The sequence below is a fragment of the Pan paniscus genome, chromosome 4 (genome assembly GCF_029289425.2).
Source record: "Pan paniscus chromosome 4, NHGRI_mPanPan1-v2.0_pri, whole genome shotgun sequence".
Classification (NCBI taxonomy): domain Eukaryota; kingdom Metazoa; phylum Chordata; class Mammalia; order Primates; family Hominidae; genus Pan; species Pan paniscus.
Window position 1 is genome coordinate 9,254,390 of NC_073253.2, and position 25,824 is coordinate 9,280,213.

At 38.9% G+C, this 25,824-nt stretch overlaps 1 protein-coding gene and 1 long non-coding RNA gene across 6 annotated transcripts in view; one reads left to right on the forward strand and one right to left on the reverse strand.

The window, feature by feature from the left end:
- The window catches only part of LOC117980210 (uncharacterized), a 273,563-nt gene that overhangs the window by 176,997 nt on the left and 70,742 nt on the right, over positions 1 to 25,824 (forward strand). For both annotated transcript variants that reach the window (XR_008625315.2, XR_008625314.2), the window contains exon 3: positions 22,843 to 24,883. This is a non-coding gene — a long non-coding RNA (uncharacterized LOC117980210). The remainder of the gene's footprint in view (positions 1 to 22,842; positions 24,884 to 25,824) is intronic.
- The window catches only part of SEMA5A (semaphorin 5A), a 508,567-nt gene continuing 500,445 nt past the window's right edge, over positions 17,703 to 25,824 (reverse strand). For 3 of the 4 annotated variants that reach the window (XM_034959729.2, XM_034959727.2, XM_034959728.2), the window contains one exon: positions 17,703 to 25,716. In XM_034959729.2, the coding sequence (XP_034815620.2) occupies positions 25,597 to 25,716 (120 nt within the window). In that variant the 3' untranslated portion in view covers positions 17,703 to 25,596. The remainder of the gene's footprint in view (positions 25,717 to 25,824) is intronic. The other variant, XM_034959730.2, reaches the window with a different exon arrangement.

Consider the following 25,824-nt stretch of genomic DNA (forward strand, 5'->3'; position numbering starts at 1 on the left):
TCAGTGATATATTAATATTATAAAAGCCAGAAATTACAATTTTTCTATTTGTATTAAATCTCTATTGGCTAAAGATTTACTTGATATTCTTTCTTTCTTAGTTTCTTCTTGTTTCTCCTGACTTGTTGTTGTTGTTGTTGAGACGGAGTCTCACTGTCTCCCAGGCCTGAGTGCAGTGTCTTGATCTTGGCTCACTGCAAGCTCCTCCTCCCGGGTTCACGCCATTCTCCTGCCTAAGCCTCCTGAATAGCTGGGACTACAGGCGCCCGCCACCATGCCCAGCTAATTTTTTGTATTTTTAGTAGAGACGGGGTTTCACCAGGATGGTCTCAATCTCCTGACCTTGTGATCCACCTGCCTCGGCCTCCCAAAGTGCTGGGATTACAGCATGAGCCACAGCGCCTGGCCTCCTCCTGACATTTTTGAGATCAAGAGAAACCATATCCACTGGATTCACACTCTTTGGACTGTCCTTTTTTTTTTTTTTGAGACGAAATCTTGCTCTTGTCTCCTAGGCTGGAGTGCGATGGCGCAATCAGCTCACAGCAACCTCTGCCTCCTGGGTTCAAGCAATTCTCTTGCCTCAGCCTCCCGAGTAGCTGAGATTACAGGCACCTGCCACCCCGCCTGGCTAATTTTTGTATTTTTTTTAGTAGAGACGGTGTTTTACCATGTTGGCCAGGCTGGTCTCGAACTCCTGACTTCAGGTGATCCGCTTGCCTTGGCCTCCTTAAGTGCTGGGATTACAGGTGTGAGCCACTGTGCCCAGCCTGTCTTTTTTATTAAGCATTGAATTTCTCACTGATTTTGCAGTTCTTAAACAAAAATCAGTGAGTGACATCTTTGGATGCCCTTCAACAGGATCTGTAGAACAATTACCAGGAATTCCATGTTTGGCCTTAGTGTTTATTAATAAAATAATGTCTGTACTCTAAATGGACATCTGGTCACCCTAGCACATTGATCTGGACATTTTGCAGACCTGCTCTTGAGCCTGATTATGTCTACAATGATGAGAAACTGTCCTGGGGCCAAATTAAAGAAGTCCCATTGATTTTCTTACCCAAGGACATGAAGTTCACAATTCATTAAAAAACTAAGTACTGTGAGCTACAAAATTAGAAAATATTCATCAGATTTTAGCTGAGCTCAAATTACCTCTCTCTGGCCTATGTGTCATGTAAACTTGTCTAGAAGACAGTGACTTTGGCATGTAGCTGCCCTTAGGACAGATATAGAATGAGGATTATGGAATACCATCTCTTCCTGCAGTCTCTATCTCTGATAGAGATAGCATGGCTGATTCCACATTATGCTGTCACAGCTGGAAAAGATGTAGAAATAGACACACACATGCTGAACCTCTCTAGAAGGGGTTGCTGTCCATGATTGAAGCCTCCAGAGGAGGCAGCTCAGGTTTGTTTGCTAATCAGAGTGAACAGTAATTGTCCCATGGCTTCCCATATGTCCTGACTTGGCAGCACTTGAGCACAGGTCCCACAAGTCATGAATGGCACAAGTGAACCCTTGGTCAAGCATGATCCTCCCAGGAGTAGTTAATATTCTTGAGATAGTATTTCTTCCAAAATTGATTTACAGATTCAATGCAACCTTTTTCAAAATCTCAGTAATATCCTTGCAAAAATTGACAAGCTGATCAAAAAAGTCACATAGAAATGCAAAGACCTAGAATAGACAAAACAATTTTGAAAAATAAAAACAAAATGGAAGGACTGTCTTAGTTTGTTTTGTGTTGCTATGACAGAATACCTGAGGCTGGGTAACCTATTTTTAAATATGTTTATTTAGCTCAAGGTTCTGCAGGCTGAAATGTACAAGAAGTATGGTGCCAGTATCTGCTCAGCTTCTCGTGGGGGCCACGTGGTAGATCAAAACTTCTCAAAGAAAGTCAAAGGGGAAGTGGACACATGCAAAGAAATAAAACTAAAGGAATGTCCTGCCATTGTAACAACCCATGCTCCTGAGAACTAATTCCTTTCCATGTGAATTAACAGAGTCTCACAGGAATGAAAACTCACTCACTACTAAGAGAACACCATCAAATTATTCATAAAAGATCTGCTCCTATGATCCAAACACCTCCCACTAGGCTCCACCTCCTGACATGGGTACATTGGAGGTCAAAAGTCAGCATGAGTTTTGATGAGGAAAAATAAAGCATATCCAAACCATAGGAAGGACTCACATTTTCTGATTTCAAAACTTGCCATGAAGCTATGGTAATCACAACAGCATGCCACTGAGATAAAGATAAACATATAGATCAATATAATAGAATTGAGACTCCAAAGATAATCCCTCACACTTACAGTCAATTGATTTTTGACAAGGATGTCAAAACAATTCAATGGAGAAAGAGCAATCTTTTTTCTTTCAAATAGTGCTGGGGAAACTAGATATTCTGTATAGTATACAAAAGAACAAAGCTGAACCTTCATCTCACACCATATGAAAAATCAACTCACATGTTATAAAGACTTAAATGTAAGAGCTAAAGCTATAAAACTCTTGGACAAAAGCACGGGTGTAAATCTTTATGATTTGGATTAGACAATGGTTTCTGAGACATGACACTTAAAGCTCAAGTAACCAAAAAGTTAAATATATTAGACTTTTTCAAAATTAAAAAACTTTTGTGTTTCAAAGTATAATATCAGTAAAGTGAAAAAAATTCCACGTAAGAGAAGAAAGTATTTGCAAATCATGTATCTGACAAAGACCTGGTATCTAGGATAGATAAAGAAGTCTTATCCTTCAAAAATAAAGGAAAATAACACAATTTAAAAATGGGTAAATGATTTGAATATATATTCCTTTTTTATTCTTGCAATTTTTAAAAAATAATTTCAACTTTTATGTTAAATTTAGAGGCTAAATATGCAGGCTTTTTTGTTGTTGTTGTTTGTTTTGTTTTTTGTTTTTGAGACAGGGTTTTGCTCTTGTTGCCTGGGCTGGAGTGCAATGGCACTATCAGCATGATCTCGGCTCACCGCAACCTCCGCCGTCTGGGATCAAGTGATTCTCCTGCCTCAGTCTCCTGAGTAGCTGGGATTACAGGCATGCGCCACCACGCCCAGCTAATTTTATATTTTTAGTAGAGATGGAGTTTCTCCATGTTGGTCAGGCTGGTCTCAAACTCCCAACCTCAGGTGATCCGCCCGGCTCAGCCTCCCAAAGTGCTGGGATTACAGGCTTGAGCCACTGTGCCGGGCCAATATGCAGGCTTTTTACAAGGGTATACTGTTTGGGTTACAGTTGTTCCCATTGGGTTACAATTGATCCCATCATCCAGGTAGTGAACATAGAACTCAATGGTTAGTTTTTCAACCTTTGCCCCTTCCCTTTCTCCTCTCTCTAGTAATCCCCAGTGTCTATAGTTGCCATCTTTATGTCCATGTAATACCTAATGTTTAACTCCACTTATAAATGAGAACATGTAGTATTTTGTTTTCTGTTCCTTTGTTAATTTGCTTAGGATATTGGCCTCCATGATGGCTATGTTGCTGCAAAGTAAATTATTTTGTTCTTTTTTATGACTGTGTAGTATTCCATAGTGTATATGTACTATATTTTCTTTATCTAGTCCACCATTGATAGGTATCTAGGTTGATTCCATGTCTTGTTTTTTGAATAGTGCTGCAATGAACATACAAGGACTTATGTCTTTTTGATAGAACAACATATTTTCTTATTGATATACACCCAGGAATGTGTTGAATGGTAGTTCTGTTTTGAAGTTCTTTGAGAAATCCACAAACTGCTTTCCACAGTGGCTGAATTAATTTACATTCCCACCAACATTGTATAAGCATTCCTTTTTGTCTGGAGCCTCACCAGCATATTTTGCATTTTGACTTTTTAATGACAGCCATTCTGACTTGTACCACATTGTTGTTTTGATTTGCATCTCTCTGATGATTAGTGATGTTGAGCATTTTTTCATGTTTGTTAGCCGTGTGTATGTTTTCTTTTTAGAAGTGTCTGTTCATGTCTTATGCCTGTTAGTTAGTGGGGTTGTTTTTGCTTGTTCAGCTGTTTAAGTTCCTTATAGATTTGGAATATTAAACTTTTGTCAGATGCATGGTTTGAGAATAGTTTTTTTCCACTCTGCATGTTGTCTGTTTACTCTATTGACAGTTTCTTTTGCTGTGTAGAAGCTCTTTAGTTTAATTAGGTCCCACTTGTTAATTTTTGTTTTTGTTGCAATTGCTTTTGAGGACTTAGTCATAAATTCTTTCCCAAGGCTAATCTCCAGAATTGTGTTTCCTAGATTTTCTTATAGTATTCTTATAGTTTGTGGTATTACATTTAAATCTTTAATTCATCTTAAGTTAATTTTTGTATATGGTGAAATGCAAGGGTCCAGTTTCTTTATTCTGCATATGGCTAGCCAGTTATCACAGCCCCATTTATTGAATAAGGAGTCCTTTTCTGATTGCTTGTTCTTGTCAAAGATGAGATGGCTAAAGGTGTGCAGCTTTAATTCTGGGTTCTCTGTTCGATTGCATGGTTCTCTGTGTTTGTTTGTGTACCAGTACCATGCTCTTTTGGTTACTGTAGTCTTATAGTATAGTTTGAAATCAAGTAATGTGATGCCTCTGGCTTTGTGCTTTTTGCTTAAGATTGCTTTGGCTACTTGGGTTCTTTTTTGGTTGCACATGAATTTTACAAGAGGTTTCTCTTTTCAGTTCTGTGAAAAATGTCATTGGTAGTTTGATAGGAACAGTTTTTAAGCTTTTTAATGTATACATTTAGCACTATAAACTTTACTCTTAACACTGCTTTTGCCGCATCCCAGGGATGTTGGTATGATTTCTTTATGTTTTTATTTATTTCAAATGATGTTTTTTATTTCTGCCTTGATGTCATTGTTTAACTGAAAGTCATTCAGGAGCAAGTTGTTTAACTTCCATGTACTTGTGTGATTTTGAGAGCTCTTTGTATTCCTTTTTATTTTTATTCCACTGTGGTCTGAAAGTACAGTTACATGATTTTGATTTTTTAAAATTTATTGAGGCTTGCTCTATCACCAACCATGTTGTCAAACTTGTAGTATGTTCATTGTCCAGATGAGAAGAATATTTGATCAGTGGAGTATTTTGTAGATGTCTATTAGGTCCAATTGGCCAAGTTCTTATTAAAGTCCAGGATTTTTTTTTGTTAGTTTTCTGTCTTGATCATCTATGTAATGCTGTCAGTGTGGTGTTGAAGTGCCTTATTATTATTGTGTGGATGTCTAAATCCTTTCTTATGTCTACGATATTTGTTTTATGAATCTGGGCGCTATATACATGTAGAATATTTAAGCCTTCTCGTTGAATTGAACCCTTTATCATTATGTACTGGCTCTTTCTGTCCTTTTTTACCATTATTGGTTAAAAGTCTGATTTATCTGATATAATAATAGTGACCCCTGCTCTTTTTTGCATTCTATTTGCGTGATAGATCTTTATCTAGCCCTTTACTTTGAGTCTAGGGATCTCATTACATGTGAGATGGGTCTCTTGAAGACAGCAGAAGGATAGGTCTTGCTTGTCTGTGTGTTTTTTTTTTAATCCAACTGTGCCTTTGAAGTGGGGCATTTAGACTATTTTTCTTCAAGGTTAACACTGATATGTGAGGTTTTGAGCCTATCATGAAATTTTTAGGTGGTTGCTTTGTATTTTCTACTGTTTGATTGCTTTATGAGGCTTGTGGGCTATGTAATTATGTGTGTTTTTGTGGTACCAGGTATCATTCTTTCATTTCCATATTTAGATCTCCTTTTGCAACTCTTGTAAGATTGTCTAGGGATAACAAATTCCCTTAGAGCTTGCTTGTCCAGAAAAGAGTTTACTCACCTTAAATTATGAAGCTCAGATTAGTGGGATTTGAAATTCTTGGTTGGAATTTATTTTCTTTAAGAATACAGAGAAGGAACAAGCACAAGAATTCTGACACCATGAAAAGCCTGAACGTAGTGACACCACAAAAGAATCACACTAACTCTCCAGCAATATTCCCTAACCAAAATGGAAGCTCAGAAATGACATATAGAATTCAAAACATAGATAGCAAGAAAAGTCAATTAGATCCAAGATGAGAAAACCAACACAAAGAAATTGTGGAATTTGAACTTTTTGTTGGAATTTCTTTTCTTTAAGAAAGCTGAAAACATGGTCATAATCTCTCCTGACTTGTAAGGTTTTTGTTTAAAAGTCCATTGTTACCTTGATGGGGTTCCCTTTGTATATTGTCTGACATTTTTCTCTAGCTGCCTTTAAAATATTTTCTTTTGTGTTGATGTTGGACAGTCTGGTGACTATATAATTTGATGATGTTAATTTTGAATAGTATCTTGCAGGTGTTCTCTGATTTTTTTTCTATCTAGATGTGTACATCTCTAGAATGATTAGAACAAAATTTTTTGAATTATTCCCTTAAACATGTTTTCCAGGTTTTCTTCCTCTCCATCTCTCATAGATTTGGTCACTTTGCATGATCTCATTTCTTGAAGATTTGTTAATTTATTAAAATTCTTTTTTTTTATTTTTGTCTGCTTGGTTTAGTTATAAAAAGCCATCTTCAAGCTCTGAAATTCTTTCTTCTACTTGATCCAGTATATAGATAAAGCTTTCAACTGTATTTTGAAACTCCTTTAGAGAGTTTTTAAATTCTAGAATCTCCGGTTGATTTTTCTTTTTCAAATAATTTTATTAAGTTCAGGGGTATATGTGTGGTTTGTTACATATGTAAATGTGTGTCATGGAAGTATTTTGTACAGGTTATTTCATCATCCAGGTATTAAGCCTAGTAGCAGCAGTTATTTTCCCCACCCTCTGACAGTGTGTGTTGTTCTCCTCTATGTGTCCATGTGTTCTCATCATTTAGCTTCCACTTATAAGAGAACATGCAGTGATTGATTTTCTGTTTCAACCCTAGATTGCTAAGGATGATGGCCTCTAGCTTCATCCATGTCCCTGCAAATGACATAACACTCTTTCTCCCTTCTTTTCTTTTCTTTCTTTCTCTTTCTTTCTTTCTTTCTTTCTTTCTTTCTTTCTTTCTTTCTTTCTTTCTTTCTTTCTTTCTCTCTTTCCTCTCTTCTTTCTTTTTTCTTTATTTCTCTCTCTCTCCCCCTCCCTCCCTCACTCCCCCACTCTCTCTCTCCCTTTCTTCCTTCCTTCTTTCCTTCCTTCCTTCCAAAAGATGTTTATATCTTCCTTCATTTCCCAAATTGCTTTAGAAGTTTCTTTGTGTTTATATTCAACCTTATCTTGGATCACATTGACTTTCCTTGCAATGCATGCTTTGAATTATTTCTGTCATTCTGAGTTTCCATTTTGATTAGAGAACATTGCTGGAAATCTAGTGCCATCCCTTGGTAGTTCCACTACATTTTTCATGGTGCTAAAATTCCTGCACTAGTTCCTTCTCATCTGCAGATGCTGGCACTTCTAATTTTTGTAATTATTTTTATACAGGTAGAATTTTTCTTTTTGTTTTGCTATAATATTATTATTTTTCTTCTTTCCCTTTCTCTTTCTTCCCCTCCCTTTAGGGAGTGACTGTAGAAAACGCTGGGTGTGGTCTTTTGGCTTTGCTTCTATAGCTACATGCACTTGTTTTAGCCAATTTTCTATTATGCAGTTTGACCTACAAGCCAGTAGATGATGCATATGGGTAAGAGCCAGCCGTGGCCAGTTCAACTTGGTATATTCCTGTCTTTGTTTACTGGGAGAAGCTATCTGTTGCCTCAGGCAATGAACTGATTCCTGGGATACACAGTGGTCTGAGCTGCCTGCTCAGTCCCAGGCAGCTGGAAAAAAAGATGGAAAGGACTGAATGAGGCAGATTTACCTACAGGTTCCCTGATGGCAGACATAGGTACCAGCAGTCAGGGATAATCCAGTGGGTGGCCACCAAGCAGTCAGAGGTATGCCTATTCATGGAACTGGGAAATTTCTTTGGCTTACATTCTCTGCATGGGTATTAGAGTGGCCTAAATTCCTAATGCAGGGGAGTGGGTCCTCCAGATGGCTGGAGAGATCTGCCTGGGTATGGGGTGAAGAGGGTCCACCTGCAGTAAGATTGCTACACAGGAATGAAAGTGAGCCAGGATGCTAATCCAGGGAAGGGGGTGCTTCTAACATCTGGAGGTCTCCATACATGTGGAGCCATGAGGGCCCCACTGTACTACAATATATGTCCAGGAAGGGTGGGGAGGCTCAGGCTGCTGGTCCAGACAAGCAGGTGCTCCAAATATGTGGAAGTCTGCCTAGGCAAGGAGCAAGGAGGACCCTGCTGCACCACAGTCTCAGGGGAGCAGATCAGAACACCCAGCAATTACACACACAGACAGGTTCCAGGTTGCCAAGCTTGTCCTGGCTGTAATCTTGTCATCTAAGAGAGCTGCAGCTAAGCAGTTCTTCTCTCACCTCAGGCCTACAACAAGGCAAACAACACTCCCAGCACCTACTGCTGAGACACTTTCCACATTTCTGGCTGTGGAGGCCCCTACTCCACTCCAGTCAAATTCTCCAATCTTTGGGCCAAGACTACAGTGCCTATGTAACCATACAGCCAGGTTACCACAGAATGGCTAAATATGTATTTGCCCAGATTAAAACTGGCACCCTGCTATCAGTCCTGAGTCTGGGAAAATGTCTGGAACTTTTCCTAGTTTCTTTCCCTCACTGTATCTCCAAGCAGGAAAGTGTCTTTCTCTCACTTGCATCTCCCCAAGTTAGCTCCAGGGCTTGGGAGAAACAAAATGCTCTTCCTCAGCCTGGGTTGCTCAGTTCCTCAGAGGAAAGGTGAGTCACAGAGGGAGGCTCACTGCTTCTCTTGCATACTGGGACTTCACTCACTTCTATCAGCCAGATGCCATCACAGGGGCTGTTTGCCTTCATTCTCCCTGAGATCTGAGATGTCATTCATGATTAGGGTGGTCATATAGTTTGGCTGTGTCCCCACCCAAATCTCATCTTGAATTGTAGTTCTCATAATCCCCACATCATTGGAGGGACCAGGTGGTAATAACTGAATTATGGAGACAGTTTCCCCCATTCTGTTCTAGTGATAGTAAGTTCTCACAAGATCTGATGGTTTTATAATGGGCTTCCCTCTTCACTTGGCTCTCATTCTTCTCTCTCCTCCTGCTTTGTGAAGAAGCACATGTTTGCTTCCCTTTCTGCCATGATCATAAATTTTCTGAGGCCTCCCCAGCCCTGTGAACTGTGAACCAATTAAACCTCTTTCCTTTATCAATTACCCAGTCTTGGGCATGTTCTTATGGCAGTGTGAGAACCAACTAATACAGTAAGTTGGTACTACAGAGAGTGACATTCTGCTGTAAAGATATCAAAAAATGTAGAAGTGACTTTGGAATTGAGTAAAAGGCAGAGGTTGGAAGGCTCAGAAGAGTTTGGAGAGCTCAGAAGAAGACAAGAAGATGTGGGAAAGTTTGGACTTCCTGGAGACTTGCTGAAGGGCTTTGACAAAATTGCTGATAGTGATATGGACAATGAAGTCCAGACTGAGGTGGTCTCAGATGGAGGTGGGAAACTTTTTGGGAACTGGAGTAAGGTCACTCATGCTATGCAAAGAGACTGGTGGCATTTTGCCTCTGCCTCAGAGTTCTGTGAAACTTTGAACTTGAGAGAGATGATCTAGGATATCTGGCTGAAGATATTTCTAAGCAGCAAAGCATTCAAGAGGAAGCAGAGACAAAAAGTTTGAAAAATTTGCAGGCTGACAATGTGATAGAAAAGAAAAACCTAATTTCTGGGGAGACATTCAAGCCCATTGCAGACATTTGCATACATAATGAGAAGCCAAATGTTAATCACCAAGACAATGGGGAAAATATCTCCAGGGCATGTCAGAGACCTTCATGGCAGCCCTTCCCATCACAGGCTTAGAAGCCTAGGATGAAAAAATGGTTTCCCAGGCTAGGCCCAGGGCCCCCCTGCTCTATGAAGCCTCAGGACATGGTGCCCCACATCCCAGCTGCTTCAGCTCCAGCCGTGGCTAAAAGGGACCAACATATAGCTCAGGCCATTGATTCAGAGGGTGCAAGCCCCAAGCCTTAGCAGCTTACCTGTGGTATTGGTCCTGCAAGTGTGCAGAAGCCAAGAATTGAGGTTTGGGAACCTCTGCCTAGAATTCAGAGGATGTGTGAAAATACCTGGATGTCCAGGCAGAAGTTTGCTGCAGGTGCACAGCCCTAATGGAGAACCTCTGCTAGTGCAATGTAGAAGGGAAATGTGGGATCAGAACCCCCACACAGAGTTCCCGCTGGGTCACTGCCTAGTGGTGCTGTGAGAAGAGTGCCACCATTCTCCAGACCATAGAATGGTAGATCCACTGACAGCTTGCCCCATGTGCCTTAAAATCCACAGATACTCAATGCCAGCCAGTGAAAGTAGCTGCAGGGGCTGTACCCTGCAGAGCCACAGGGGTGGAGCTACCCAAGGCTGTGGGAGCCCACCTCTTTCATCAGCATGACCTGGATGTGAGACAAGAATTCAAAGGAGATTATTTCAGAGCTTTAAGATTTAATTACTGCCTCAATGGACTCCAGACTTGAATGTGGCCTGTAGCCCCTTTGTTTTGGCCAATTTCTCCCATTTGGAGCTAGTGTATTGCCCAATGCCTGTATTCTCATTACATCTAGAAAGTAACTAACTTGCTTTTGATTTTTCAGGCTTGTAAGTGGAAGGGACTTCCTTTGTCTCAGATGAGACATTGGGCTTGGACTTTCAGGTTAATGCTGGAATGAATTAAATCTTTAGGGTACTGTTGGAAAGGCATGATTGTGTTTTGAAATAAGAGCACATGAGATTTGGGAGGGGCCAGGGTGGAATAATATAGTTTGGCTGTATTGCCATCCAAATCTCATCTTGAATTGTAGTTCCCATGATCCCCACGTGTTGTGTGAGGGACCAGGTGGAGATAATTGAATAATGGGGGTGGTTTCCTCCATCCGGTTTTCATGATAGTAATTTAGCATGAGATCTGATTGTTTTATAAGGGGCTTCCCTCTTTAATTGGCTCTCATTCTTCTCTCTCCTGCCACCTTTTAAAGAAGGGTGTGTTTGCTTCCCCTGCTGCCATGATTGTATGTTTCCTGAGACCTCCCCTGCAACACTGTGAGTCAATTAAACTCCTTTCCTTTATAAATTATCTAGTCTCAGGTATGTCCTTATAGAAGCATGAGAATGGACCAATACAGGTGAATTCCCATTTTCCTCCTTGAATTAAAGCTCAAAGTTGATATTTATGCACTATCTTGCTATTTCCAAGGGTTGAGGCACGCTAAAAGCCTCTAATTTGCCATCTTGCAAAACAAACAAAAAAAACTAAATAGTTCTCCAAAGACCATATACAAATGGTAAATATACATATAAAAAGATGTTCAATATCATTAGTCATTAGGAAGATGCAAGTCAAAACCATCATAGATACCACTTCAAACCCACTAGGACAACAATTAATCAATGAAAAACAAGTTTTGGTAAGAATATGAAGAAACTGACACTCTTATATACTGCAGGTAGCAAATCGAAAAGAGGCAGCCACTTTGGAAAACAGTTTGGCAGTTCTTTAAAATGCTAAATACAGGGTTTTCATATAGCTCAAAAACTCTACTCTTAGATACACACCAAAGATACTTAATATATATTTCCAGTCAATAATTCGTATATACATTTATAGCACTGTTATTTATAATAATCAAAAGGTGGAACAACCCAAATGTCTATCAAATGATGTATACATAAATGAAATGTGTTATGTCAATAAAATGGAATATTATTCACCCATATAAAACCATTACTCATGATTCAAAATACCACATGAGTAAACCTTGAAAACATACTAAATAAAAAAAAAAGTCACAAAAGGCCACATATAGTATGCTTCCATTTTTATAAAATGTCCAGAATAGGCAAATCCACAAAGATCAATACAAGATTAGTAGTTGTCAGCAACTAGGGGGAGGGGGAAAGGAGAGTAACTGCAAATGGGTATGAATTTTCTTTTTGCTTTGATGAATATTTTCTGCAATTACATAGTAGAGATGGTTGCACAATCTTGTGGAGATACTGAATATAATTATGTACTCAAAATAGGGAATTTTAAAAATTGCATTTGTAAAAGAAAAAAAGAGGTTTAGTCTAGGATCAGCGATGTGTGTCAGGACTGCCATGAGCAATAGAAAGCCACACAAGCCACACACTGCTATGAGGTGGTAGCAGGTAGAAGAGGCCATACTTCTTGGGGGTGGCCTTTTATGCTCCTTGGAATAATGGCTATGGCTTAGGGGACCCAACCTCCATCAAATATGTTCCATTTCCTAGGTAGATTTGCTGATATTCAATGAACCATGCAGCCTTTTCTCTTGTATGTCGGTGGTGTCTAGTGAGCAATGCCAAAGTGTCTCCACTTCCCAATGGCCATTTTTTTTTATATACCATGGAAACTTTGTATCATCTTAGGGATAGGGATTGGGGAGAAAATTCCAAGAATAACTAAAGTTTTATCTTTTTATCATCTAAGGCGTTATTTTAACTGATTCAAAGAGATAGGGATTAAAAATAAGTTTGTTCTTGTATATCTGAGTTTGTTAACTGAGAGTCGTACTTTATACCTTTTATTGGAAACTTAAGTTGCTTCCTTAGATTATTATAAAAGATACATAAAAAGTTTGTAAAAACAAAGATCTTCTTTTGCAATTATAGCTATTAGTACTATGGAAAACAAAAACAAAAACAAAATCTTTTGATCAGGAGAATTCATTCTTGCCTCTGTTATTTATTCAACTAAATTTCCAGTTCAATCAACTGGTTGTCAATCAATTCAATTTAAATCAAATTCTATTTAATAAATTGTGTTCTACCTGTCTCTTCATGTCTCCTCTTTCCCTGATGCATCCTTTGAAAACTTTGCCTTTCCCTCCCTGCTGCCCTCTTGCTGTGTTTACTCCCAATCCATCTCTGTGTTAAGTCTCAATCCAGGAGTCGCCTCACCAGGGCTGTTTCCTTTTCACTTGCATGGGTTTGGTGCCTATGTTATAATAATCAGAGAGAAAGAGCTCATGTCTGCCCACAGAGAACTCATTAAAATAATAGAACTTATTTTGTCTAATGCTTGTCTTTCCGGTGTGTGTATTCTTTAGGCCTTGGCCATCCTGTCCCATATAGAGACTGCCATCATAATCAGAAACAGAAAATCAGCTTCTGCATCTTTTGTCCCTTCCAAGATGATCTTCAACATGTTGTGCAAAGCCAATAACAGTCCTCTTGATCATCAAGCCTCACATTTCAAACCTTTTGAATGTTTAAAAGGTTGTGCTTAAATATGTGATATTTGCTGTTGTTAGGCAACTGCATTTTTGACCTTTTGTTGCATTGTTTCCATCTTATCAATGATCATTGTTTCAATATTAGGAATTGATACCCAAATTCTTATCTCAATAGTATGTGACAGAGGAAAAATTAAACATTCAGAAAGATTCCTCATGAAGAAACAAATTAGCTTTTCATATACAATATTGAAGCCCTAGGTTTTTGACAGGTTACTGGATTCCACTTCTCAGACTTGTGTTTCCTAAAACAACACAAAACTATTTCCCTCACTTGAGCAGGTTGCTTCAGAAAGAAAGCAAAACCAGAGCTCTGCAGGCAAGAAGTAAGCAGGAGTGTAATCCACTTTCTCATAAAGGAATAACCTCTTCTGTCTTCAGAAATGAGGCATGTTTTACACATTTATGCGTTATTACTGGTTAATTTCTCAAGTTATAGATAGGTAAAATATTAAATTATACAAGTAGAAGGTTCCAATCTTGGTTAGTGGTAGCTACTTCCAGAGAATATTGCTTGCCTCCCTGATTGTTAACTGTAGTCATGAATTTACTCCTGGGCCTCCCGTGAACCTTCTCCTCATTTGTATGGGGCATATATTCCATTCAGGCTCAAAGGCTTCTGCAGTCACTCTTATTAATTTATAAAACTGGTTCACCTACAACTTTGAGTCTAAAGAGGGAAAATGGCTTGCACTGCTCCCAGAGAGAGAAGATGAATACAAGTAAAGTGAGTCCCTGAGTCATAATAATGACAACTACACCATCATTTATTGGGAACTTACTGTATATGAAGCATTGATGGTATATCTTTCAATTTTATTATCATTCATGTTCTTTCTATATGTTACTGCTCTATGTAATGATGAGGAGTTTGAGCTTCAGGGAGGGGGGATAAGGAAGTCAGGTGGTTGAGCCATTTATCATTTCTGGATCTTCAGGCTTGCTTAAGCCTGTCTTTCAGGGTTTGAAGTCAAGCCCCTGCCCCAACTTCCTTCTCCATCCTCCCATGTCCATTCTAAGATGTGGAGTAGAGCAAGGGAAATTTCTCTTCATAAGGCAGAATCTTTACTTCACGTGACCTTCCTGAGTATATCTAATGCTCAAACAAAACATAGCAAAGTCTTTGTAACTTATCCAAATTTTTGTGAAATGCCTGATTTAAAGAACTTTTCCAAAGAATTATGGTTTCAAGTACAAGCAATAATACTGCTTACATAAGGAAGAGAATGACAAGCCCAAATTGTATGCCCTATTATAAAAATCTCATTAGTAACTGACAATGTTCATTTGTAATGAGCTTATCCCATGTGTGCATACTAACTGTTGCTGAAAATGGTCTGTTTGACTTTTCTTTAAGGAAGATGAACATTTTCCCTGTTTATGGGATACACTTACTGAAAACATCATGTACTAATTTCAATTATTCAAATTTAGACTAGATGGAACCTGTGTCAATGAATTATGCTGTTGAATTATAACAGCCAATATTTGTGAGAGAACAACATCCCATGCAGACACCCTCTTTTCTTTTGAGAAAGGCCCACCAAGCCTGGATTCCATAAAGTATTCTGGTCTCAGGAAAGAGAATAGTATGAAATAGATTGTATTTTTTTTTCCTCTTGGGGGAGGGTTAAGATGAGATGTAAGAAGGTGGGTGGGGAGAAACTCCAAGGTAGGAAGCCACACATGGCATTTCTCCTGCTCAATTTTCTAAGTTGATATCAAATATGGGGCCAACAAATGACCTTTGACCCAACTTCATTTATAATCTCTTGGGAACTGTGCATTCACTGTGTCCTCCCAATCTCATGCATTTACTTCCTTAAACTTCTGTCTCTGTAAAGAACTCAATGCAGCTGAGAGAATAGCTATTTAAAGGGCATGGACCATGCCACCCCTCATTTTATCCCCGCCTGTTAGCACAGTGGATGCTGGAGCTTTTCCAACTATCTGTGAACATGTGAATGTCTTGTTCTGTGTTATTTACTCTTAGATTGTCTCCAGATTTTAGAATAGGGGTGGAAAGAACTCTAAATGCAGAGTCAGGACACGTCTTTGAGCACAGAGAGTTGGAAAGTGTATTTTCGTGAAACACTTTCTAAAGAGCTCACAGAGATTAAACAGGTCACCAAGATTTTGGACAGGAGTTTGAAATTTACTTAATTATTTCTGAGAACAGGGCTGGAGGGAAAAGAGTCTTGGTGGGGATTTGCCACACTGGGTTTGAACCTGGCTGTACTTGTTTGGGTCCTCAAGGCATCTTTCTCCTCTCTGTAAAATCTGGGAATTTAACTACTATCATTTCACCTCAAGATAAATTCAGGGACCAAGAAAATTCCATTGTTTCACAAAACACATTTTCTTGGAACTTCCAGCTAAAAAGGAAGTAGAGAAAGGAGGGCAAATATATTAGTCCAAAGGGAGGGTGATGTGTTTTGTGGCACTGGATGGAGGAGGCCCTGTGAGCTGTGCTGTTGCCTGGCATTCACTCTCTAAATGGCTGCTCCACTGTCATCTCCCATGTATGTTCCTGATGGGGATTTCCAGACATGTTGCTGCCACCAGCATCCTTCTCTCAGGGAAGGGTAGGTTCTTGTCACCAGGAGGCACAGAACCTCAAGAGAAGCACCATGAAACCAGGTAACCTGCAACTACTATAGGAAACAGGAGATGACTTAGAGCAATTCCTAGGCAGGAGAGAGGAAGCTAAGTGAGTGGACAGGAGATAGAATGTAGATGTCTTCACTACCTATGCATTACTTTCAAAGGAAACATGGCCCGTGAATCCATCCTTGTGAGGAACAGCCAACCCTCTGGCATTTAGGCAAGGCCACTTAGATTAAGAATTAAAAATCATATTTCAGCAGTTTTCTGTTTCCTATGATAAGGCTCATTTTCAAAATATTACATTTTATTAAACATAATTATATTTGAGCTTCATTTCCTCCATCATGCTTTTAGTAGCTCTAGTCTTAAGATCTCTGCAACACCCAGATCTATGTTAACCAAATGTGAACTTGTGGTTTCAGTCCTGGGTCTCAGTCTGACTGCAGGGTAAGAGCTGCAAATGCTTCCAAGAAAAATGTACAGCAAGCAGAATAATGTGACAAAAGCAATCTCTGACACCACTTTCTCTTTGACTTTATAAAGAAAATCATATCTACTTTATAAAAAATAAACCAAGAATAATTTCAGAAAAGTAATAGTTTTATATTACTTTAAGGGAAATTTCCTTTTAGACTAAATATCCATAATTGTGCAGTCAGTACATTCAATCCTTTATGCTGTTTTTCCCAAATGGGGCTTGAGGAGATACTTTAAATGAAAAATTACATCATATATTTCAAGTAGGTCCAGAAAGATATTTGAAATCATATTTCAACCTATTTCTTAGAGCAAGTGAATGAAAGGTGGAGGACCTGGATACACAAGCATTTTGTGAGACCATCTAAATATCAGAATATATATTACCAAGATTACAAGTGTTCAGGAACAAAAAGTCAAGAAACAAAATTATGGTATGACACTGTAAATTCCATTCACTTTCTAAACTAATAGCCAAATATAGGTTATTCATGTAATGCTTTAAAATTTTAATTTTTCATTGCTTAATGAAAAAATAAGTAATTTGGGGGTTAAAACAGTTTAATCTTTATAACATGCTTCACTAGTTCATATATTTATATAGTTGTATTATGTTAATTTTTGGCCCCATATTAAGTGGGCTTTTTCAGCTTTTTGGTCAACTCAAAAATATACATAAAATAATTATACACATATACTTTTATGTATACATATATGTGTATATATGACATATATAAATACATACATATGCATGTATATTTTTTCCTTTAATGGGATCATGAACATTGAAATATGGCTTTCACTAAATAGGGTGGTCTTCCTGGGTCAAGCTTCTTATCTTTGTGTTCATGCTGACTGACAGCAGTTCATTCAAGAAAAACCTTGTTTTATGCAAAGAAGAATGGAATAGGGTGTGTTGGAGAGAGGTGAGTATAATACAACTCAATGCATCATTCATCAGCTCAACCTGATACCGACTCTTTGTAAACAGAAAGCCTAATTGGCCTTCCTTATCACATATTTCCTGTTGCCCATGGAAATATTTCTAAAAGTGCTTTAATACATCCTTATGTCATGTCCTGGCCACCATTCAAAAGGCCTGAAAATAAACAGGAGTGTTATGAGTTTTCTGCAGCAGGAAGTGGTCTGCACTTCACTCTGATGAAACTCATTCCTTTGAGCAGTGGCCATTGCTTAGCACCTCTGGGGAGACAGCACACTCAGAGGCAATACAAAGAAAAATGCTGCTAAATTGTCTCCTAAATGGTAGGATTTATTTCAATGCTCACATACAATTGAATGAGACAAACTATTTACATAAAACATAAGTACAAAAAATATAATACAATTTATACTGTACACAATCAGGATTCCCTTGTTTTGTTACCCCTACAAATGGCAGCTAGAGATGGTAAGAAGGGGGTTGCTAGGAAAGTGTGACTGCACACTCAGCAGTGCTGAGGATAGATCTTCAGAATGCTTTCTCATAAAGATGAATAGGGTTGAGATACAGAAACTGTCAATGCACCAAGAGCAGTAAGAGAGCACAACATATTCACTTCTGTAATAATAGCTATATATTTTTTCTTATAAACGTGTTTGTTTCTCAAAGCTGAGGCTTGGAGCAGGTGTGAGTTGACTTCCATTGATTGGTTAGGTGACCTCCGCCCACCCCTGCTCCAACTTCCATAGTTGATCCAATGCAGCAGGTAATGAGCTTCCAGTTGCCACAATTGGTGTCTTAAGCTGATTTCAGAAAACAATGTATCTGTCAGATGTCATTAAGCAACAATCTGGGATACAGACCTAGACAGCTCTCAGGAAGCATTTACAACCAGTGAATTGATGGACAGGAAAGATAAAAGTCATGAACGTTAGAAATTTCTATTGCGCATATCTAACAAGAAGGTTTTGAAGAATATCAATCCTTCAAATGTAAGGATTGAAAGAAAGTGTGGTGTGCCCATGGCCCCCTTACAAAGGACCCAGCAATCTACAAGTGTTCTAGCATAGCAACCCAAGATCCATTTTCTCATTCAAACAAAGGGGAAATGTAAAGCTATCTCATTGTTTTAAAAAGCTAAATTATAATTAAGATACATTGTCTTTTAAAATTAAATTTAAGATCAGTAACTGTCTGCAAGCTTACCAAGGGCTGAAATTGGCTTTGGAGGAGTTTCACACACACACACACACAAAAAAAAAAAAAAAAAAAGAAACAATCTCAAGTTTATTTTGTGGTCACAAAACAGCCAACAGCAAATTAACGCAGAATGAGGCATTTAACATTTGATAACATCTTTAAAAGTTACATCAAGCGGCATAGCACAAAAGTTCTGCTATGCACTTTTGAAGAATCCAACATTGGACCAAGTTTGTGCATTTTCTTGCAGATGATGTAGAATCTCAGTGGTGAAACTAAGTGCTTGGGTTAAAGATTCATACTGTGCTTTGTTTCAAAGTGCAGAGGTTCAGCTTGCTTTTGGCCAACAGTCATGGTAAAAGAGAAAAACAATCAACTTCAGCAGAGATAATACTATTACTTTTCTTAACCCAAATTAAGAGTGACAACTTTTGTGAACTTGTGAAGCAGTTTTGATATGAACTTAAAAATAATCAGGCAATGTTGTAGGTGGTTCTCATTCCATGCTCACTGTATCTATACCAGTTGTCACCAGCCTATGTCTGATTTTCCTCTATCTATGGACTTGCCTGAAGAGAAACAGAAACAAAAACCTCTAACTCCTATAGGCATCACGTTAACATTCTTATTACAGAACAAACACTATGATGTTTTTTTGGAACATGTAAAAATTAAAGTGATGTTAGTTTCTAGAAGGCTAATACTGAGGTCACCTCTCTTCTGAGCATATGTTGTACCTATTCTGGTTCTACATCCCCAGTGAGGGCAAAAATCACATCTATCTGAAGATGATGTGCTGCTTGGTCATTTTCTATTCCTGAGTTCAAAGAGACATAGGAGAATAATTTTCTTTAAAGTAAATCCAATCAATCTTCTCCTTCTAATTAGACCAATAATATCCACATGAAATGATAAATGATCATCTTAAACAAGGCACTAGCAACTTTTTCTAGGAAATTAAACTACTGCACTTACAGAGAGGGAAGAAAATGATGCTCTTATTTTAGCAACATGATAAAATAGTTCCGATTTTTCGAGTCCAGATTTTGCTCTCAGCTTGTATTTATCAAACATTTGAATCATTTTATTACTGCCATTCATCTAACATTTGGACTATTTGGCATTAAATTGCCAAAAGGCTGAGAAAGAACAAGATCACATTTGAACTACTGGCCCCAGATTTTAGAGCAAATATGAAGGGGTGGAATAAATTTTCTTGCTTGATTGACAGTTTAAGAAACACAAAAGAGTGATTTTCTACCTTCTCTTTCCTCTTTCCAGATCTGAAAGTGCCCTTGACTAGTTCCTGCCATTGCGCCAACACAGTAAAACATATTTGCTTGAGCAAGAATTGATATTGACTCCGATTGCAGGGAGTAAGCTTGATTGCCTTTCTATGGCAGATATGAGCTAATATGATCCATCAAAAAGGCTGTGTTTTGAGACAGCTTTCACTAGGAAGTATACATTTTGTGCCAGGCTCTGAATTGGTTTTGATAATGCCCTATGTCACTTGCAATGTGAACTCTATTTTCAAAAGAGGATAGGATTCCCTTCCTCATGCTTCTGTAACATGTATCAAATTTCTGATAATGCAACAGATGACCACTGAGTATATCTTTGATCTATCTGCTAAAACAATGTGTACAATGCATCTTTAATATAAGTCCATAGGAAAGGAGTATGAAAGAGTCGTTTTAGAAATCATCAGCAGCAGTTCAACATTACATCTTATTTACCTTTTCTATTACCAAAAGAGAAAAGAAGCAAGGATTAAAGCAACATATTTTCCTTTGCTTTATTAGGTTAACAAGCAAGGATTAAAGCAACATATTTTCCTTTGTTTTATTAGGTTAACATAGCAGATAACCTGAATTCCTTGGCTCAGTGTTTGTAGAGTTTAAAAAAAAAATCTTTAAATCCATTATAATTAATGACCTCAATAGGGCAGAATAGCAGAAATAAAGTTCCCCTGTCCCCAAACATTTTATCTTACATTGTGCATGGCATTCTCTTTTATGCATTTCTTAGGTCAAAGTGAACATTTCTCTATGTTCTCCCATTTCACCCACTGCCCAAAGAAGTAAGGGGCTCAAATGGCATCTAGTGTCTGATAAGATAAGCGTAGGTAATTGCAGATAACCATAGGTAATCAAATATTGGTAACGTTGTGTCAACATGCTTCCCCAAGTGCATCAGGAAATGATGAAGAAGTTAGGATGAACAAATGGGCTAGGCAAGGCCAAGGCCATCTGTAAACTCCAGTTTGTACCATATCATAAGTGGTGAAGAATTAGCATATAGTTAAGGTTATTAGTACCGTCATAGAAATTGATTATTGGAGGTGTGGGACTTAAGCACAGCCCTGCCATGTGGAAAATGGTCATGCAGTCGCTGTTAATTTTATCAACCATTAGTACCTGTTGCCTCTGCTTCTGTGTTCCAGAGCCATCTCTTGAGATAGAAATGCTGAGGTCAATGGAGTTACCCCCAATGACACACACAAGAAAACCCCATTGAAGTGTAAAGGATACCCGGACCCTAAAGAAAGCTGATGGTTCAGGGACAAAGTTGATGAAGAAGTATCTTGACAGTATTGGGGAAATATTTATGATTTATTCTAAAAGCAAAAGGAACACTGCAAATAAGCAAATGAATATTTGTAAATTCAAATGCTAACAAGGCTGTGTTTAGACAAAACGATTAGCTGAGTATAGACTTGATATACGTTTAAGGTAAAATTCCCTTTGATATTCAATTATACGCTAATGGATCCCCTTAGAGAGCCACTTGGGGACATGGAGACCCCCCGCTAAGACTTTGTTCTTTTTTTTTTTTTTTTTTTTTTTGAGACAGGGTCTCTCTCTGTCACCCAGGGTGGAGTGCAGTGATGTGATCTCAGCTCACTGCAACCTCAACCTCCAGGGCTCAAATGATACTCCTGCCTCAGCCTCCCAAGAAACTGGGACCGCAGGCGTGCACCACGATGGCTGGCTAATATTTTGTATATTTTGTAGAGATGGAGTTTCCCCATGTTGCCCAGGCTGGTCTAAAACTCCTGAGCTCAGGTGATCCGCCCACCTTGGCCTCCCAAAGTGCTGGGATTATAGGCATGAGCCATTGCACCCAGCCTTTGTCCATGATTTTGACAGCATGAACTGCTAATTCTATCAGAGACTCCAGTGGGAACACTCAGCAAAATAGGCTTTGACTCCCACAGTTTCCATCCTTTTGCAAATAAATAAGGAAGTAAGTACACCCTTGGCTAAAACTCTGGCACTCTGGGCAGTTGATCCTGGCAGAGTCCAAGGGTCAGACCCATGGACCTGTGAAGTGGGCAACCGTTTCCGGGAACTGTCCATAGCACTTGCTGGGGTGACCAGGTCCTGCCTTTCACGTCACCTACTTATCCGACTGTTTCCTCCATTTGCTTCTTTTCTATTTGCCATCACCTGTGACCCGATGGGGCCAGACCCCTGGTTCATCCCAAACCACATGACATGAACGGACTCTTCCTAGGGACAGAGGTTTCTCCCCAGCAGGGATGCCCTCACCCTCATTCAATGTTTATCGTCTCTTTTCAATTCCTTTAGAACCTCAGCCCCACACAAACACATACATTTATTAAATGTTCTTTTCTTCTCAAATATGAATGGTAACTCTAGTGAGAGCCTACTTGAACAGGCTTAGGGAAACATCCCTACAAACATGAAGAAGCTGAGATGCCTCATGTAAGTCACAAGAAGCAGCAGCATAGAAATATGCTCAGAGGGGAATGGGGAGTTCTGGAGGGAACGCCATGAGTCTGGAGACTGTGGCTCTTCTGTGCGGTGGAGCCTGACCAGGTGCCCCCTGAGTTCCTTAGAATTCACTAAGTCCATATCATTCAGAGGTTACAAAACCCCAGTTTCACCAAAGCCACATGTCCCTGGAGCTACAGGAAGCCCACATGTTGTGTAGTGTGCAGAAATTCTGTTCTTCTCCTTCCTGTAAACTGTCAGTGCACTGTAAAATCAATAGTAGATGGTGATGAGTCTAGCCTCAAGAAAGGACCCTGAATAGCACTGGGAGCCACTTTCAAAGAATTTAAATGTAAGACTAAAGCCAGCTTCCTCATGAAAACCAGACAATCTCCAACTGTATTCAGAAATAATTTTAGAAGTTAAATAGTGATTAATGTCATTTTCCATCTGGTGCAGAAAGGTGTAGCTTAAAACTATGTGTTGCTTTTTGTTCCACTTGTACCAAGAAAATAGGAAGAAAGGAAGAATTAAAGAAGAAAGGAAAGAAGAAAAGAAGGCAGGAAGGAAGAACAAAAGGAGGGAATGAAGGACAAAAACAAAGATAAAGAAAGAGAGAATGAAAAGGTCATTCAGGAATTTAAAATGTGAAACACAAAGTTTCACCAGGACTTCCAAACAGCCCAGGCCTAAGGAAGAACGGCTTTATGAAGGAGTTTCCAAGACAGGTGAGAGATCACACTGTGAAAGTCCAACATGTGAGGGTTCACACGATAAGCGTGGAGTACAGAGCCAGAACATGTGAACGGTAGCTACACAGTGATGGACAAACACAACTTATTCCACAGCTGGTAAAATACTTAGAATATACCTGAAATTATCTAAACACTTGCTATTCTGTCAAATAAGAGAGAGAGAGAAAGGAAGAGAGAGAAACAATTTTCCTTTGAACAGTGTGGTACAAAACAAAAATGGGAAACAAAAATGGGATTCTTTTGCAATGCTAATTTCAAAGGTTTGTTTATATTACATTATTAACAACATGAAGATCCTGTAGTGAGGGAGGGTGTTTTTCCCAAGTCATTGCAAAAGACTCATTAAAGACCAGCTTTGATGCCATTTAGAAACCATTTCTCATCAATTCCAGTGAAACATTCTTGAAATATTAGAATCCTCTTTACCAGGGAAAATAAAATGCCCCTTTAAGCTTACAAACTATTAGGGAAGAAGACTCAAAAATAACTAAAATGTGCTACAAAGTGAAAATGTTTTTTTCTTACAAGAAACTGATGAGATGAGTTGAAATATCTGATGATGAAAATCCAGCCGAGGAACAATTAGAGAACCATCTGGCTAGATTTCCCCTACTGAGTATGGACTTTGAGCATGTGCATATAGACAGAAGACTCTGACGTATGAGGAATGAGGGGCAACATGAAGTCCCCACTGCAAAGACCCTGAATGTCATTTACTTGCAATCCAAAATAACTTACAGAGCCCACCTGCCATTTCAATACTGTGTCATTTCTGTAAATCTGGGTATATGAGAATATTTTGAACTCAACAATATTCATTATTAAACATAGAATTCTTCTAACAACACTTTCTGAAATTGTTTCTTTAAATTAGAAACAAAGGTAAGGGTAAAAGCACATATGCTAATAAAATTCTATGTTCCTTAGTCCCCCTACTATATATTTTTTCATAGATCCGAAGGTTCATTTGTAAGAACACGTTTCCATGTCAACCCAGGACTTTATCACATGCTCAGAGGCATCAGATGAACTTTTTCAGTCGTGTTCTTTTTTTCAATAATTATTCAACCAACTGCCATATATTATGTATCAGTTGTTTGTGAGAAAATTATATATTTTTTTCCGGGGACCTCTGTGAATGGTGTTAGCACACTCTTAAATGCTTATCGATGATCAGTGAAGAGACCACAGGGATCCCAAAAACCCTTATTTCCAGCTATCCTGACTTCCCAAGGTACATCTTGAAATGCTGTTGCCTCCATGCAGGGAGAGGTGAGGGTGCATGGACTGGGTGGGTGGGAAGGCAGCACTGAAATAAAAGAAAAGGCACCAGAGCTGAGCATCTCCTGCTCCCCTGGCCTGGAGGCAGCAAGTAACAGCAGAAACTGGGGGTAGCACTTCGTGTGGACCTGGCAGACTCCAGAAAGCCAGCTTTACATGGCATTAATGCTCTTGGTAGGGGCTGATTGCCACACATTGGGTATATCAGAGAGATGAAAAATAAAATGATTATCATTAATATCAGTTCTTTCAATATTTTCTATAACATAAAAAGTTGCTTTTAGTTATAATTTAGTATTTTCAATATTTTCACTAATTGACATCATAAATGTTCAAGATTTTTCTTTGCAGGGAGAGAGGAAGCATGGAGTCTATCCAAACGCTAAGTAAGTGGTTGGTTATTTTACAGACTGGCTCTTCAGGACGTCACTATGGACCAGACAGGTGGACTTCCAGGCCAACAGCATGACAAGGAGCTTCCTGGAATGCCATGAAATCCAAAAGTCAGAATAAGGTGAGGTTTGCAGCAACCTGCAGAACACATCCACACTTCGTTGTGCCTGAGCCTCTGCTCCGCTGCCTCCACCAGCACCAGCAATGGCACAGAAACTGCATCAGGAGCAAGGTGGGGTGCCTCACAGTCTACTGTAACTTCTGCCGGTGTGGACCAGGTGGAATTCCTGGGCTTCCCAGGCAAGATGAAAACACTCAAGCTGCTTCCAAGAATCACATAGCTTTATCCAGATTTGGAAAGTTGGGCAATCCATGGTGAATAATTGTTTGGCCACATTCTTTTTCTTCATTTTATGAAATATTATGGACCTATGCACTTCTTGTGGAATCTTGAATTACAACAGCATGAAGATTTACACTCCAAAGTAAGAAGAGATTCATATTTCTAAAGACTCCTTCCAATGTGGGTGGCACATTTATAAAATAATGCTCAAAAAACAAACCAATGGACTTGTCAGAAAAATAGGATGAACACAATTAAAAACTTCACACCCTGGCTCATTCAACAATGGTCAAGATTTTCACGATGTCTTATTTCAATTTTTGTTGCTTTTAAAGACGTGTGTTTTTGGCAGCAATGGGACACTCTGGTGGCTTGAAATGCACTTGAAATGTATCCAAACTTCGACTCTGAAGCCTCAGAAACATGGGCAGTCATGGGGCACAGGCCTTGAGGAACTGGGGATTTACAAGAAGCCAAAAACATAAAAGCTGTTAGTACTCATCATAGTTATTGAGATCTGTAAAGTAGGCATTAGAATAGGTCTTCCCAGTGAGATGTGGGTTGAAGTATTTGTTTCTTTCCTCTAGGATCAAGTTGTTTTTGTTAAATGCCTGGAAAATATATTAAAAAAACAGGTTTAAGAATGCTGAGTAGCATTTCAGAAATAATATAACAAAGATGACTATTATGTTGCATTTGAAGTCTCTGCTAAGACTCCA